The sequence below is a fragment of the Micromesistius poutassou genome (genome assembly GCF_964030765.1).
Source record: "Micromesistius poutassou genome assembly, chromosome: 19".
In the NCBI taxonomy this organism is placed as follows: Eukaryota; Metazoa; Chordata; class Actinopteri; order Gadiformes; family Gadidae; genus Micromesistius; species Micromesistius poutassou.
The window spans coordinates 14,224,604-14,240,760 of record NC_140289.1 but is presented as its reverse complement, the minus strand read 5'-3'; the positions used below and the strand labels follow the sequence as shown (position 1 = coordinate 14,240,760).

Below are 16,157 nucleotides of genomic sequence, written 5' to 3'. Positions count from 1 at the left end.
ATGTAGCCGTTATAATGATCTCTTCATGCAAATACATTGTATGATTTCATTGCTCTTAGCCTCGCCTTAAGGCACTTTGAATGAAATATTTTGTTAAATGGTGGGAAGCTGGGACACACACACACACACACACACACACACAAAAACAAAGATGGACAGTTAAGATCATTTTGATGTTTTATTCCAGCACAAGGTCTTTGTGTTGTAAAATGGCTGTGTAGCTAGGAATTAAAGGAGAAGTACAAAATGGAAAAATTACAGACAATTCTAGTATCATTTGTTTTTAATTTCTATTGTGTTCATTTCCTAAAACCATATCTAGGAAAAACATCCCTCTGCCCACCATCTCTGCCTTCTTTGGAAAAGTGGCCTTGGAAAGAAAAATGGAAAATAAACAACTTGTGGCATCTCCTATTCATACCGGGGAACATCTCAGGGTGGCAGGACGAATAGACACGTCTCAGTCTAGCCCCGAAAAGGGGTTCACATCTACCTGGTCAGGTAGCCCTCTGCACTTCATACACAGCTCCTATATGTATACTCCCCCTGAGAGGGGAGGGGTGGGCTTCAATGCAGCCTCATTGCATTCATGGATCCACTGGGTCTCCCCCTCCCTGGAGGCGGTTCCTCCCGCTGCTCGTCCGGAGAGCAGGGTGCAAACCTTTCACATTGACTTTCAATACAACATCGCCGCATCATTGCTAGGCCCTGTGTGAACTTCCCTTTACAAAAACGCCCCAAATAAAACTAAAACAACTAAAAAAAAGGGGAACAACTATTGCTTTCCTCTCCTGGCCCAGTTCCAGTGTTGGTCGCCGCCTTCCCCCCCCTGCCCCGTATCAGAGTGAACGCAGACTGGCTGCATGGGTCTGGGCTCCAGGCTGTGTGGCGGGGTGCCTCTTAACAGTCTATAGCCATCAAACGTGTTTCTAGGGGCAAGCTGGAAAGCAAAGATATCCCACAGAATCCTACATGCACAAGCCTTCATCAGTGTTTTCACTCTCTTTGATACGAGGTTCACTTGATGCTCGGGGCTGCGGGTAGGAGGGGAGCGGGACTTAACTTTGAACTGGGCCCGCGTGTCATTGGACGAAGAGACTGGCCGTCTCTCACAGCGGACCTCGTGTGGCATACAGTAGCGTCCTGGTTGGGTGTCCCCCCAAAACAAGAAGAGAAAGATAAAACACTGGACACAGGGGAAAACCTTGCTTTTTTTTCTCTTTTAAAACATTCATGATAATTTAAAAAAATAAAAACAATCTGAAATAATAAAAGCTGAGTGCCGACGCGTGACACAACCTTGCAGTCACTGATAGACAAAGAGATCCTTCCTCTTCTTTGTTATGTACAAAATTAAACATACCATAACAGGGGTACGACGCTTCAAGTAATTTAAAACAAATGAAACCACTCCGCCACGCTCAGCTGTCCTCGCACTCTGACGCCACAGAGCAACACAACATTAATTTGTATAGATAACAAAAATAAAAACAAACAGGGAGCAGGTTGGTTTGGGGAGGGGGGGCGGGGGGGTGTTGAAAGACAACCACGCACGCACGCACACGCTCTCACACACAGACACACACTCACTCACATAGGCAGGTTATGCTGTACATTTACAGAACTGACACCTAGGTTTTAGTATGCTGAACATTAGGGTAAGCTTTTCTATTAAGAATGATCCATTTCCTTTTTTGCCCACCCTCCTTTCCCCGTAGTCCTCGTCCCTTAAACGACACTAAGCATATGGCTTAAATATTTGTAAAACTAGGCGTTCCCGGTAGGAATCCTCTCTGGCGCTGCCTTCGGTCTGGCGAGGTGTTGAGTCGGACAGCTACTCTTAATTTGTGTAGCTGCACATGGTTTGGAGTGCGTGTGCGTGTGTGTGTGTGTGTGTGTGTGTGTGTGTCGGGCTGACACTTGTACAGGGAGTGTGAGGAGGAGGAGGGGGTCCTTTGCAGTCCGGGGGGGGGGAGGGTAGCGACTTTCTCCGGTAGCGGGACATCGGAGCTGGGGAGAGTTCTGCCCTCGGTGAAGTCATGCAGTCGTTGGCCACTGATTATGGAGGGGGGGAGGGGGGGGGGGGTCCGTCCTAGTGCTCCCCCCCCCCCCGTCCCCCGTCGCCACTGCCAGGGACGGGCCTGAAACACGGGCATCGGCCCCGGGGCCCGAACCCGACGTCATGAGAGCCGGCTTCCCTTCAGGACCACAGCAGGGCCGGGCAGTAAACAAAACAAGAGCCCTCCCTGCTCCCCTCAGAGCGAGGCGTATGACACAACACACACTAGGGCCCTCGGCAACAGGACAACAACGGATGGGAGGAATAGGTTTGTAGTGAGAGAGAGCGAGAGAGAGATCTTTTTCTTTTAAAAGCAATTAAAAAACCTCAACCGCTACAGGGTGAGGGTTTGTCTCCCTGGGGGGTGAGGGTTTGTCTCCCTGGGGGGTGAGGGTTTGTGTCCCTGGGGGGTGAGGGTTTGTGTCCCTGGGGGGTGAGGGTTTGTCTCCCTGGGGGGTGAGGGTTTGTCTCCCTGGGGGGTGAGGGTTTGTGTCCCTGGGGGGTGAGGGTTTGTCTCCCTGGGGGCGGGGGGTCGTCAGGGTGGGCAGTATGGATCCTTAGTGCAATGAAGAGACCCCCGCAGGTCGACCGGGGGGGGGGGGCCTCTGTCGCCCCCGCCGCACTCAATACAGATGGCATCAGGCTGAGACAGAGACAGGATCCAGGGGCTTCTTCTGGTCCGACCCAGACGGACTAGGGCAGGCAGTACGCTTTTTACTAACTTCAGAACACAGACGCACACGGACACACACACGCACACACACGCACGCACACACACACACACACACATGCACACACAATCAAACACACTTAACTGTAAAACTACCACGGGTAAAGCCCAGGGAGATTGAGAGATAATCGAAAAAGTACCTCCGGGCGAGTCCTGAGCCTCATGTGTGATGGAGGGGGGGAGATGTAAACATTAAAGCGTGACTTGTGACGACAAGTGTGAGAGAGGAGGACGGGCCGCCGGGGGGGGGCCGGTGGGGGGGCGCGGTGGGGCGTGTGAGAGTCAGTACTTGTGTGTGTCTAAACAACCTTATAAGATGCTTAAGATGCTTGGGTGGGTTTTCATTTTGTTATTCATGTGTAGTTTACTTCTTTTACAATGTCCCCCCCCAGTGTCTCTCCGGCTTTTCCCGCAAATGTACATTCATCCATCGTTGGGGAAGGACTGGTGGGGGGGGTGGTGGGGTCGGGCGGGGTCGGGTAGGAGGTGGTGGGGGGTGGTGGTGGGGGGGGGGGGGGCTAGTACAACACTGGGCCACGCATCCCACTGATCCTGAGTCTTTCCCATGGTCCCTCTGGAGGCCGTCGCCCTGGCGACCGCGGCTCAGAACACGCAGCAGTACGCGTACTGGAGGACCCGGTACCACATGTAGCCGGAGGCGAACGCCAGCGACTGGATGAAGCACAGCCACACGGGGTCCAGGGTCATCGCCCGGGAAGGCATCTCCTTCTGACCCTTGGCGGGAGGAAAGGAGCCTGTTTGGGGACGGGAGGAGGGGATGGTTAGAGACCGCCCCCCGGACGCACCGACAGCCCTCAGGGAGCATCCTCTACGGCCGAGGCGTGCGGGGTTACATAACAGACGGCCACCCACCCGTTGCGTAGAAGTGGGCCAGCAGATCCTCCTTCTCCACAAACCTCTGGTACAGCCAGTCGGTCAGGGGCTCTGTGTCCACAGGAACCTCCTTTATGGGGTACACCCTGAGAGAGAGAGAGAGAGAGAGAGAGAGAGAGAGCGAGAGAGAGAGAGAGGAGGAGAAAGCAGGATTATTGGAGTGCTTACTCTGTGCAAGCGGCGTGTATTGATCCGTCGTGTGGAGGCAGCAATAGTGTAAACTATGGGGGCGCCAGATTGGGTCTATCTCACAGTAGAGTCAATCACCCGAGTCGTCTCTCTCTCTGTGTGTGTGTGTGTGTGTGTGTGTGTGTGTGTGTGTGTGTGTGTGTGTGTGTGTGTGTGTGTCATCAGCTCTTTCAGGCCTTAATTAGCCAACAGGCCTTTGGGATGTGAGGAGGAGACGGGAGCTCTGCAGACGAGGACGCGGCCTCAGGCCTGGTCCTCTCCGTCCCGGTCCTCTCCGTCCTGGTCCCAGACATGGACACACCCAAACTAAATGGCCAGAGTGCAGTGTCTCCTCAACTCGTACGGTCACTGTTTCACTCATGCTCAAAGATAATTGTACTGAATCTTTAAAAACAGAGATCATGGAACGCAACCATAAGAAGCGATGTTCCTGCATGCTGAAAGAATATGGCCGCAAGAACTCCTGGAACAGGCATACAGACGTGGACCAATAACCTGCCACTTGAGTACCTGAATACTCTTTCTTAGGGTGAACATAATTCCATGCTCAAGTTATTCAAAAGCCAGATAGTGAGCCCCGTCCACTACAGACTGACTGTGTTAATGTGCCACAGGCAGCGATGGAGGAATATCTTACCAGCAAGATTAAAGGTTTCATTTTTTACGATGACAAACTGTTCTACGGCGATAGTAACGGAGCTGACGTTATTAATGTCTAGACCGCAGCGATGACATAACTGTACAGTAAATACACAAAGGAATAAACGCTGGTGTCAGCATGTGCCATCAATGGTGCCGCGGTGTCGTTTAGCGGCCAGCAGGGGTCCCAGGTGGGCTGGGTTGCCTCCGCGCACACACACACACACACACAAGCCTGGCTCCTATTCACCTTCAAACAGAGGTGACAGCCCCCCCTCCCTGGGGGGCTGTCTCACACACTCACTCACACACACACACACACACACACACACACACACACACACACACACACACACACACACACACACACACACACACACACACACACACACACACACACACACACACCTACCTACCTACCTACCTTGGAGGTCACAAGGAGGTCTCTGAAATCACATATGGAGTGATACAATATAGATTGTGAAGGTGATCTTTATCCATCTACTTCCACAAGTCATTTCAGGGATCTTCCAATGTAAACGGTTTGTGCGGGTCAATGCCCTCAATAGATAGCCTGGAAATCCAGCCCCATCTAGAAAGCTGTAGAGTGCGGCAACGAGTGATGAAAATGGCTCAACTCGAGGGGCGGCAAGCATGCATCTGAAAATATCACAATTGGCTAACACTACGACCAATCAGAAGAATACAAGGGGTGACGTATCCAGACCGGCGGAGCTAACCAATAGATTAGACCCGTATCCGATCGGTAAAACAGCAACGCTTCTGGCCCGCCTATATCAGATACGCCGATGTGATTGGTTAATGTTCTGGATTTGGGCAATCGGGGAGGGATTATATTGCTCGTTCCCAGAGTGACTTGCGTGCTCTCGCGAGAACTCTTTTTCCAGGGTACTCAACAGAACCTTCTGGGTGATGAACCCCCCCACACAGACCTCAGAGGCCCCGGGGCCCTCACGTCTCGGCCTGGGTTCTCCTCTGACCTGGGGGGGTGCGTTCTGATGCTGAGCCACCGGGCCTGGAGAACCGAGGCGCGTCTTCACACGACAAAGCTCTGGTCACCTCATCAAACCACCTGCAGCCTGTGGGTTGAAAGTGGTTCTGGAAGGAAGTAGTGACGGCTCGTTCGCGAACGAATCAGTTCGAACGAACGACTCTTTAACACGAACGAACCGACCTCATTCCCCGTTCGTTCGTATCGTTCGTTCGCCGAGACTCGACTCCCAGCTCCACCCACTAGTCGCTGAGTCGCGAGTCGCCGTTCGTTCACTGACTGTTTAGCGGTGAAGACTCGAGAACTGAGACGTCACGAGAGCCAGCCGGGCAACAACATCCCGATTCCGAATATGAAGCGCTCCTCAGCTAAAAGGAACTTAGTTAATGTTGTGTTGATTGATGACCGTTTGCAGCATTGCACGATCGTGATTCGTTTGAGAATGAGAACGAGGGAGGAGCCGAGTCTGACCGACTCAGTGACTGAGAACCATGATTCACCGCTACCGGAAACACGAACGAACGAACGAACGAACGAACGAACGACTCTTCTTGGCGAACTGACCAACGCGAACTGATTCATTCAAACGAATCATGAAATCCACCACTAGTAGGAAGCACCAAGAGACAAACAAGGCCGTTCTGGGGGCGTCAGGCGCCATTCGACTGCGGGCCCTCCCCCTGTAGTGAGCCGCTGTGGGTGTGGCTCTGGAGAGAGGCTCCTCTCCACCGTTCAGTGGCTCAGTCAGCGGCTCAGGTGGTACCTGCCTCGGGGTGGGAGCGTTCTGATTGGACATGGTCGATACGACGTGAGAGCGACGTGCGACTACGGCGGGACATGTCGTGCGTTGAACTCGAGCCAGCGACAACATAAACAGAGCCACTTAAAAAAAAAAAAAAGAACAAGCAGAGCAGACGGAGACAAGCAGACGATCGAACGTACGAGAATAAATAATCCAGAGCTAAATAATTGCGTAAGAAAAAGTGTCGAAGAACCTTTGAAGTCCGCTGGGAAGCCACTACAAAGGCTCCGGTGGGGGGACGGACGGCGAGGGGAACGCAGTGAGTCGGCGTCGCCAAAAACACTGAGCTGCTCTCCCAGAAGCCTGAGTCGGAACGCGGCTATTCCCTCTTCCAGAACGTCTGTCCAGCAGTCAGACTAAATTAACATCCCAGAGACGGAGTATAGACTAGACAAGAGATATCTTGTTATACCATGGGTCAGGCTCCAGCTTCAAGAGGCACACGTTTCAGTGGACACGGGCCTGGTTCCACTCATCACTCAGCCATATGACAATAATTGCTTTCATTACTAATCTTTGGCAGAGCTCAAGTGCCAGAATCAGTAAACCTTTGCTTTGTTCCTGTAAAGTTGGGCAGATTTGGTCGTACATTAACTGTGCGGGGGTGGGGGGGGAGGGGGGGGGTGACCTCGGTAGCCCCGACCATGAACTACCTGAAGAGCTCTAGCAGGCCATGTTGGAAGCCTCTGGAAGCAGCAGCATCGGGGGAAGAGAGTTTAACGGGCTAAGCTGACGTGGTCACCTGAGAGCACGATTACAAGAGGCCCAGGTTACCATGCCACCGCGCTCCCTCTCTCCGCCCCGGCCACCTGATACGCTGGCGTCTGCTAGCTCAGGCACCGCTAATTAACCCGTAAACGTAGCGCTTCTTTGTGATTTTTCGTTTGGACTCCAGCCCCTCCGCATCAGTGTCTTTCTGTTCAAATATGCACTATGCATGAACCAGATTGCCATGGCAACCAACTCTGTAGGTTTAACAGCTAAACGACCACCGCTAATGTAAAGCGATAGCTGCGTGCGCGGGGGGGGGGGGGGGGGGGGGCGGTCCTCTGGCTGAAATATTCATGCAGAGGTCCCTGTGTGATGCCAGTGGGCGCCTGGAGCACAGAGGAGAAGGACGACGCCGGGAGAGCACGCTACACGGCCCAGCTTCCAGATCTGAGGAGGCGGAGGGCTGAGCCCGGCCTGCTCCGCTCGTCACTGCAAGGGGCCGGCCTCGTACCGGGTTAACGCCACGAGGGCCTGGCCCTGAGGGGGGGGCCAGTGAGTGACTGAGCGGTCTAAATCCTCCTCAGAGGAGGGCCTCCACTAGGCCAATAAAACAGTAACTTATCGTATCCTGATATACTTTTGATCACAATATAAAACATGTTCAATATATATCGATTACACAAACACGGTTCCATACTTGTTTACAATATTTGAGTGTTTTTCATTGCTGTATTGGAGTATTTATTTATGAACAGTGGAAGGTCGTATTAAGTGTTGAACAGAAGTGTTTAAATCCAGCACGGTAACTCCTAGTCTTTTTAGGTCATTAAAATGTTCAATAGTTATCGATATCCATCAATATGATGAAGTTATATCGTGACATGTCCTTCAGCCATATCGCCCAGGCCTACCCTCTCAACGGTCATGTGACCCACGGTGCCATCTTGTGTAGTGTGATAAATAAAGAAATAGATATAGTGAGAAATGGAGTAGACATGATGTGACCACAGGCTAACGGCCACCACGTGCCAAGCAGCTGCCAGTAATAAAAGCCTTGCGCTCTGGTTTGTAGAAGTCGATGGAAACGTTGCAATGTAGTGTCAATATTGTGCCGAGATAGAGAAACACAAGTATTGCCGTGTGTGTGTGTGTGTGTTTGTGCGTGTGCCTATTTTTTTTTTGATTTCCCATCACCGTTTTATTTGTTACACCAGGAGAGGTGGTGGGGGTAATGAGAGAGGTGGTGGTGGGGATGGTGGTGGTGGAGGGGGTAATGGGATTGGTGGTGGTGGTGGAGGGGGTAGGTGTAGCAGGGCTCTGTGGTGGTGGGGGATGGTGGTGGTGGTGGAGGAGGTGGAGGGGGTAATGGGATTGGTGGTGGTGGTGGAGGGGGTAGGTGTAGCAGGGCTCCGTGGTGGTGGTGTGGTGGTGGTGGAGGAGGTGGAGGGGGTAATGGGATTGGTGGTGGTGGAGGTAGGTGTAGCAGGGCACCGTGGTGGTGGTGGTGGTGGGGGATGGTGATGGTGGTGGTGGTGGAGGTGGGGGGTAGGTGGTGGTGCTGCTGGTGGTGGGGGATGGTGATGGTGGAGGTAATGGGAGTGGTGGAGGTGGTGGGGGGTGGTGGTGGTGGTGGTGGTGGTGGTGAAGGGGGTAGGTGTAGCAGGGCACCGTGGTGGTGGTGGTGAAGGGGGTAGGTGTAGGGGGGCACCGTGGTGGTGGTGGTGGTGGGGGATGGTGATGGTGGAGGTGGTGGTGGTGGTGGTGAAGGGGGTAGGTGTAGGGGGGCACCGTGGTGGTGGTGTGGTGGAGGTGGTGGTGGTGAAGGGGGTAGGTGTAGGGGGGCACCGTGGTGGTGGTGGTGTGGTGGAGGTGGTGGTGGTGGTGAAGGGGGTAGGTGTAGCAGGGCACCGTGGTGGAGGTGGTGGTGGAGGTGGTGGTGGTGGTGGTGGTGGTGGTGAAGGGGGTAGGTGTAGGGGGGCACCGTGGTGGTGGTGTGGTGGAGGTGGTGGTGGTGAAGGGGGTAGGTGTAGGGGGGCACCGTGGTGGTGGTGGTGTGGTGGAGGTGGTGGTGGTGGTGAAGGGGGTAGGTGTAGCAGGGCACCGTGGTGGAGGTGGTGGTGGAGGTGGTGGTGGTGGTGGTGGTGGTGGTGGTGAAGGGGGTAGGTGTAGGGGGGCACCGTGGTGGTGGTGTGGTGGAGGTGGTGGTGGTGAAGGGGGTAGGTGTAGGGGGGCACCGTGGTGGTGGTGGTGTGGTGGTGGTGGTGGTGGTGAAGAGGGTAGGTGTAGGGGGGCACCGTGGTGGTGGTGGTGTGGTGGAGGTGGTGGTGGTGGTGAAGGGGGTAGGTGTAGCAGGGCACCGTGGTGGAGGTGGTGGTGGAGGTGGTGGTGGAGGTGAAGAGGGTAGGTGTAGGGGGGCACCGTGGTGGTGGTGTGGTGGAGGTGGTGGTGGTGGTGAAGGGGGTAGGTGTAGCAGGGCACCGTGGTGGTGGTGGTGAAGGGGGTAGGTGTAGGGGGGCACCGTGGAGGTGGTGTGGTGGAGGTGGTGGTGGAGGTGAAGGGGGTAGGTGTAGGGGGCACCGTGGTGGTGGTGGTGTGGTGGTGGTGGAGGTGAAGAGGGTAGGTGTAGCAGGGCACCGTGGTGGTGGTGGTGGAGGTGGTGGTGGTGGTGAAGAGGGTAGGTGTAGGGGGCACCGTGGTGGTGGTGGTGGAGGTGGTGGTGGAGGTGAAGAGGGTAGGTGTAGCAGGGCACCGTGGTGGTGGTGTGGTGGAGGTGGTGGTGGTGAAGGGGGTAGGTGTAGGGGGGCACCGTGGTGGTGGTGGTGTGGTGGAGGTGGTGGTGGTGGAGGTGAAGAGGGTAGGTGTAGGGGGGCACCGTGGTGGTGGTGGTGGTGGGGGTGGGGGTGGTGGAGGTGAAGAGGGTAGGTGTAGGGGGGCACCGTGGTGGTGGTGGTGGTGGTGGTGTGGTGGTGGTGTGGTGGTGGTGGAGGTGGTGGTGGTGGTGGTGAAGAGGGTAGGTGTAGCAGGGCACCGTGGTGGTGGTGGTGTGGTGGAGGTGGTGGTGGTGGTGAAGGGGGTAGGTGTAGCAGGGCACCGTGGTGGTGGTGGTGTGGTGGTGTGGTGGAGGTGGTGGTGGTGGAGGTGGTGGTGGTGAAGGGGGTAGGTGTAGGGGGGCACCGTGGAGGTGGTGTGGTGGAGGTGGTGGTGGAGGTGAAGGGGGTAGGTGTAGGGGGCACCGTGGTGGTGGTGGTGTGGTGGTGGTGGAGGTGGTGGTGGTGGAGGTGAAGAGGGTAGGTGTAGCAGGGCACCGTGGTGGTGTGGTGGTGGTGTGGTGGTGGAGGTGGTGGTGGTGGTGAAGAGGGTAGGTGTAGCAGGGCACCGTGGTGGTGGTGTGGTGGAGGTGGTGGTGGTGAAGAGGGTAGGTGTAGGGGGGCACCGTGGTGGTGGAGGGGGTGGTGGTGGGGGATGGTGATGGTGGAGGTGAAGAGGGTAGGTGTAGCAGGGCACCGTGGTGGTGGAGGTGGTGGTGGAGGTGGTGGTGGTGGTGGTGGTGGTGAAGGGGGTAGGTGTAGGGGGGCACCGTGGTGGTGGAGGTGGTGGTGGTGGTGGTGGTGGTGGTGAAGGGGGTAGGTGTAGGGGGGCACCGTGGTGGTGGAGGTGGTGGTGGAGGTGGTGGTGGTGGTGGTGGTGGTGGTGAAGGGGGTAGGTGTAGGGGGGCACCGTGGTGGTGGTGTGGTGGAGGTGGTGGTGGTGAAGGGGGTAGGTGTAGGGGGGCACCGTGGTGGTGGTGGTGGTGGTGTGGTGGTGGAGGTGGTGGTGGTGGTGTGGTGGTGGAGGTGGTGGTGGTGGTGAAGAGGGTAGGTGTAGCAGGGCACCGTGGTGGAGGTGGTGGTGGGGGTGGGGGTGGTGGAGGTGAAGAGGGTAGGTGTAGGGGGGCACCGTGGTGGTGGTGGTGGTGGTGTGGTGGTGGTGGAGGTGGTGGTGGTGGTGGTGAAGAGGGTAGGTGTAGCAGGGCACCGTGGTGGTGGTGGTGTGGTGGAGGTGGTGGTGGAGGTGAAGGGGGTAGGTGTAGCAGGGCACCGTGGTGGTGGTGGTGTGGTGGTGTGGTGGAGGTGGTGGTGGTGGAGGTGGTGGTGGTGAAGGGGGTAGGTGTAGGGGGCACCGTGGTGGTGGTGGTGTGGTGGTGGTGGAGGTGGTGGTGGTGGAGGTGAAGAGGGTAGGTGTAGCAGGGCACCGTGGTGGTGTGGTGGTGGTGTGGTGGTGGAGGTGGTGGTGGTGGTGAAGAGGGTAGGTGTAGCAGGGCACCGTGGTGGTGGTGGTGTGGTGGAGGTGGTGGTGGTGGAGGTGAAGAGGGTAGGTGTAGCAGGGCACCGTGGCGGCCACCGCCACGGTGCCCATACGGCCGCCCATACGGCCGCCGCCAGATTGCTGCCGCGTGGCCGCGTGCTATTTTCTATTTATTTTTTAATCTCACCCACTTGGCAGCGGGACCCGGGGTGAACCCGACACCCTGGCAGCCCACAGCTGAAGGGGGGGGGGGGGGCGGAGCCTCCTGTCGATAATCCCCGACACTGGCCCAGGGAGGCACTACGACCCCGTACGCAACCGCTTCCTCTTTCAGTCTGCCTTGTGTATGAAAAGTGCGATATAAATAAAGTTGCCTTGCCTTGCCTTACTGTGGACAGAATCCTCGCTGGAGGCACATGGCGTCTCTGTGTGCTTGGTACAGATTGACGGCCTGCACCGGGGGACATGGCTCCATGTCACTTACTGAATGCATGCATGGACTGGACTGGACCGCTTAAGACGTTCACCTTAAGACGGTAGCAGGTTACATGTGGTTACCAGAGCTACATTAAGGCCTTGATAAGAGAAAGTCAGACGGGTTAACAGTCTCTGCATGTTTCCCGTTTCAGTACTGCAGCAGAAGGCCTTCATCTGCCCACTAAAGCTGCTTTCACATATGGACGTGCATCCGTCTATTCTCCCGCTATTCTACCGACGGGCCGTATATGTGAATGACATATCCTGACGTTGGACCTCCTGAAAAAAGACTACCCCTGAGGTAGTATGTTCTCCGTAGGAAATGTTAATTACCTTATATGTGAATGAGCAGTAGGATGTCGGCATTTCACACCAGTTGAGTGGGCGTGTTGATGACGCTTCAGTCTACGTCTGCATGTCCTTGAGTGGCACCCGCACCCTAATCGATAATCAGCCTGTTGCCTTTTGTTCGCTGAATGGTTTAAAACATATTTTAATGTGGCACTGCTTTTCAGAGTCATTCGTGGTGAACGCTAAATGATCGGTCTTATCATAACCCTCAAGTACAACATCATACAATAAATTACAATACATGAGTTCACAGCTGCACGCGTATATAGAAAATGTTTTTTTACTATTATGTTACACCTTTCCTGCTGTCGGCTCCCAGACCGTAGTCGAGGAGCACAGGGGAGACGTTCCCTCCAGGGCCGATGTTCTCTCGGGGGTAACGGCAGTGGGTCTGCTTATAGGTTTGAATATGGTCGGACAGGCTGTGTACTTTATTCTTAGTTTCACTAACTTTACAGTACACGTTTGCACAGACACAACCGGACTTGTTTATTACTTCACTAAACTGACACACGCTACCGCTCGCTCGTCCACTCAAACACACACACACACACACCCACACACACACAGCCATTCCCGTACACACACACACACTCTACTCTCGTAACAATTATTATTGACAACAGTTAGCTGAACATTATAGGGTCCCGTCCTTCCACTCCGTTTTCTCAGTTAAACACAGAAATCAACTGCATTTGTGAAATGAAGCCAAAAAAGACGCTCTCTTCGCGACGCCTTTCTTGTTCGTCGTTTCTTCTATTTGTCTGTAACTCATGCTCCAATCTTTCAGCGATTGATGCGGATGTTGTGGATGCAACGGAATATATGCATCGCTGCAGCAACATTTAAGATGATCGTGATGCGTTGTGCCCGATCTACCACCGCGCTGTCTGCGGTCAAACCACAACAAACCGAGACCCTACGTCACATCCTGGTGATTAAAGGGCCCTCGCTTCTCCACCTCTGACCAGTTGAATGAAGAAGAGACAGAGATGCCTTCATTTGTATGCGAGGGTCCTCATACAGGCTTGATTATCGCCTTTGTCATGGCAACACACACACACACACACACACACACACACACACACACACACACACACACACACACACACACACACACACACACACACACACACACACACACACACACACACACACACACACACACACTTCAACTGACTGTGTGCGGTCTGCACCAGGAATACACAAACAAGGCTTGTGGTGCCTCAGTTTAATTGCAATAATTGAAGTAAAAAGAGGGTCCATCTCTGTTCCCCATATATTTGATCATGTATGAACCATTGCATGAACCCAGTGTGTGTGTGTGTGTGTGTGTGTGTGTGTGTGTGTGTGTGTCGATATGACCATGAGGGCAATGGGACTGACCCCCACCCCCCCCCCCCCCCCCCCCCCCGACACTCCCCCATCTACAATCAGGATGGAGGCTGATGGACGGCGGGAGTGGCGTTAATTGTGCCATTTTGTCTTTAATTGGAGGTCTTCCAGGGAGACGTGAGGGACACCGACCACCGCTAGGGAGCTTCTGTCCGCCTTCGGAGCTCCGCCACCTCTTTCATTGGGAGGTCTATTCATGGCAGTCGCAGTGCAGCATTTGACCAGACGATGGATCATTTCTCAACCAAAATCTATTCATTTAAGCAAAAATATGCGAGAGATTAATAAAAAAAAAAAAAAAAAGCATCTTATCTTATCCTGCGATGACCCACAGCCGGCGTTGGGCAGCCATCTGACCTGCGTGTCTTTATGACGTGCCCACGCCCTGGTGTGCCCCCCCCCCCCCCCCCCGCCTGCCATATGGCGCTATCAGAGCTGCTGATAGCAACAGACGGCGATAGGGGTGTTGGCGGTGAAGGCGTTGGTAGTGGTGGGGAGAGCCGTGTGACAGAGCGAAGGTCAGGCACAGTGCTGTGGAGGGGGGCGTGTCCAGGCGTCCAGGCTGACCGCCGCCCTCCGGGGCCCTCTGGGTGAGGCGGGGCCTGGTGGGGCCCCCCCCGCGCTGGGGGGCCCCACCTGTGTGCCTGGACCTGTGTGCGAGGTCTTATGACGGTGTGTGTGTCGTGTGTGCTTGGGCAGACTTGGCGGAGCTCTGTGTCCACTCTCTGAATAAAAAGAGATATTGTAAACGATATCTCTGAACGGCGGCCGGCGATTTCCAATAGGTGGTCGCCATGGTTACGGCAATGTTAATGGAGACAAAAGAAAAGGCTGACACTCCAAATCTCAGACCCTCCACTCCTGAGAGATAAGAGGTATTGATCCGTCTATTGACCGACGTCTATTGGGTACATAACGATTAACCACGTTTCATGCCCACGCGAGACCTTGACAATCCATCTCTCTTAAATGGTTTGAGGAAACGGCGGTGATGCAGTGGCGCCGCGTGTGCGTTTGCGTGTTCGCGTGCGTGTGCGTGTGCGTGTTCATGATGGATGCAGAGGGGGGAGCCTTCATGTGGTGACCAGGCACAACCATATTGCATTCTACTAGGACTGGCCCCAATACTCAATTTCAAGCTTCAGATTATCGCTATCTTTTCCTGAATGTCAACAAGCCTGCCCTGTTTTTTTTTCCATTTCATTTCAAAAGTGGTTCAATTTGTAAAAGAAAAGATTATATTATATATGTACAATTTGATTAACAAAAAAAGGCCAAACTGCAAAATCACATCGGATGAGTAAGCCTCAGTTTTTGGCAGAGCTTAAGTGTAAAAGTTTCAAGAACTTCCATAGATTGAGACTACGTCACAAAACAAAGTTTTGATGCAATTTCACAAGCACGCAAAGACGGAAAGCACACAGGCACGGTTTTGAATGCCTGATCAAAAGAAAGGGAAAAAAAACCATGGCTACCCGTTTCTATTCATGTTCATGAAGTGACCAGCCCATTATTGGAGCGTTTTCATATCTTTTCCTACAGTGTAAACGTTAGAATGTTTGCTAAGTCCATTCATGATCACAGCCATTATTAACACCGGGCTCGCCCTAACTCCTTACTCCTGGTGAGGGAGCACATCAAGACAGAGCCTGGGGAGCGCCCTTTAATACACATTATTGTTATCACCGCCCCATTAAAGTGCTCCCACACCGCCAGCGCCTTCAGCAGCAGCTGCCGGTGCTGCAGATCCTCACACCACTCGGCAGGTGTCGAGCAGTACCCCAGCCTTCAGATCAGCTCCTCACGTCCAGATACAAAGTGGCTGACGGACCATTACTGTTATTCTGAGATTTGGGGCCAGCCCTCCCATTCACACGTCCTCCGAAAGCTGGCCGTCAGCAACACACACACACACACACACACACACACACACACACACACACACACACACACACACACACACACACACACACACACACACACACACACACACACGGCCAATATTTTTCCAATGTTGGATCTCAACCCATTGAGCAGGCGGACCACTGGCCCCCTGCCGTGTCCATGAAGCCCCCCTCACGCCTCCATCTGCCCGTCACAGAGAGCTCAAGATCCCCCAGCCTCTCAGATCTTTATCAATAGAAATAGAAGCGGTATCTCAACGCAGACTCATCCAGAACATTCCTCATCCGGCCAGACTGCAAGACAAGCCTCTTTCACAGCCTCATAAGAAGCTGTGCTAAAGCTCTGCTAAACCCCTAATGCCCCCCCCCCCCCGCCCCCCCCAGCAGGACGTGTGGAGAGGGGAGGGAAAACGCAGAGTCCCCCCAGGCCGAGGGGGGCGGGGCCCCCATGACATCACCGCTGGGCCGTGCAGGCGCTCCTGCTTTACATAAACAAATGCACAACAAATGCCCGCGCACCACAACATGACACACCACAACACACTCTCCCCGGGGGGGCGGGGCCTCGCCGGAAACATCTCACCCCCCCCCCCGCCCCCAACGACGGGCCGGGAGTCTGCGCTCCACCCCGCCTCCACCCTCCTCAGGGCTGTGCTCCACCCCGCCTCCACCCTCCTCAGGGCTGCACTACAGCCCGCCTCCACCCTCCT

At 54.6% G+C, this 16,157-nt stretch overlaps 1 protein-coding gene across 1 annotated transcript in view; it reads right to left on the bottom strand.

Moving 5' to 3' along the window:
* Positions 1 to 175: 175 nt before the first annotated feature.
* lpgat1 (lysophosphatidylglycerol acyltransferase 1) overlaps positions 176 to 16,157 on the bottom strand; it is a 39,071-nt gene continuing 23,089 nt past the window's right edge. The window contains exons 7-8 of the mRNA XM_084484108.1: positions 3,663 to 3,769; positions 176 to 3,544 (exon numbers count right to left, since the gene is read on the bottom strand). Coding sequence (XP_084340234.1) covers positions 3,393 to 3,544; positions 3,663 to 3,769 — 259 coding nt within the window. The 3' untranslated portion in view covers positions 176 to 3,392. The remainder of the gene's footprint in view (positions 3,545 to 3,662; positions 3,770 to 16,157) is intronic.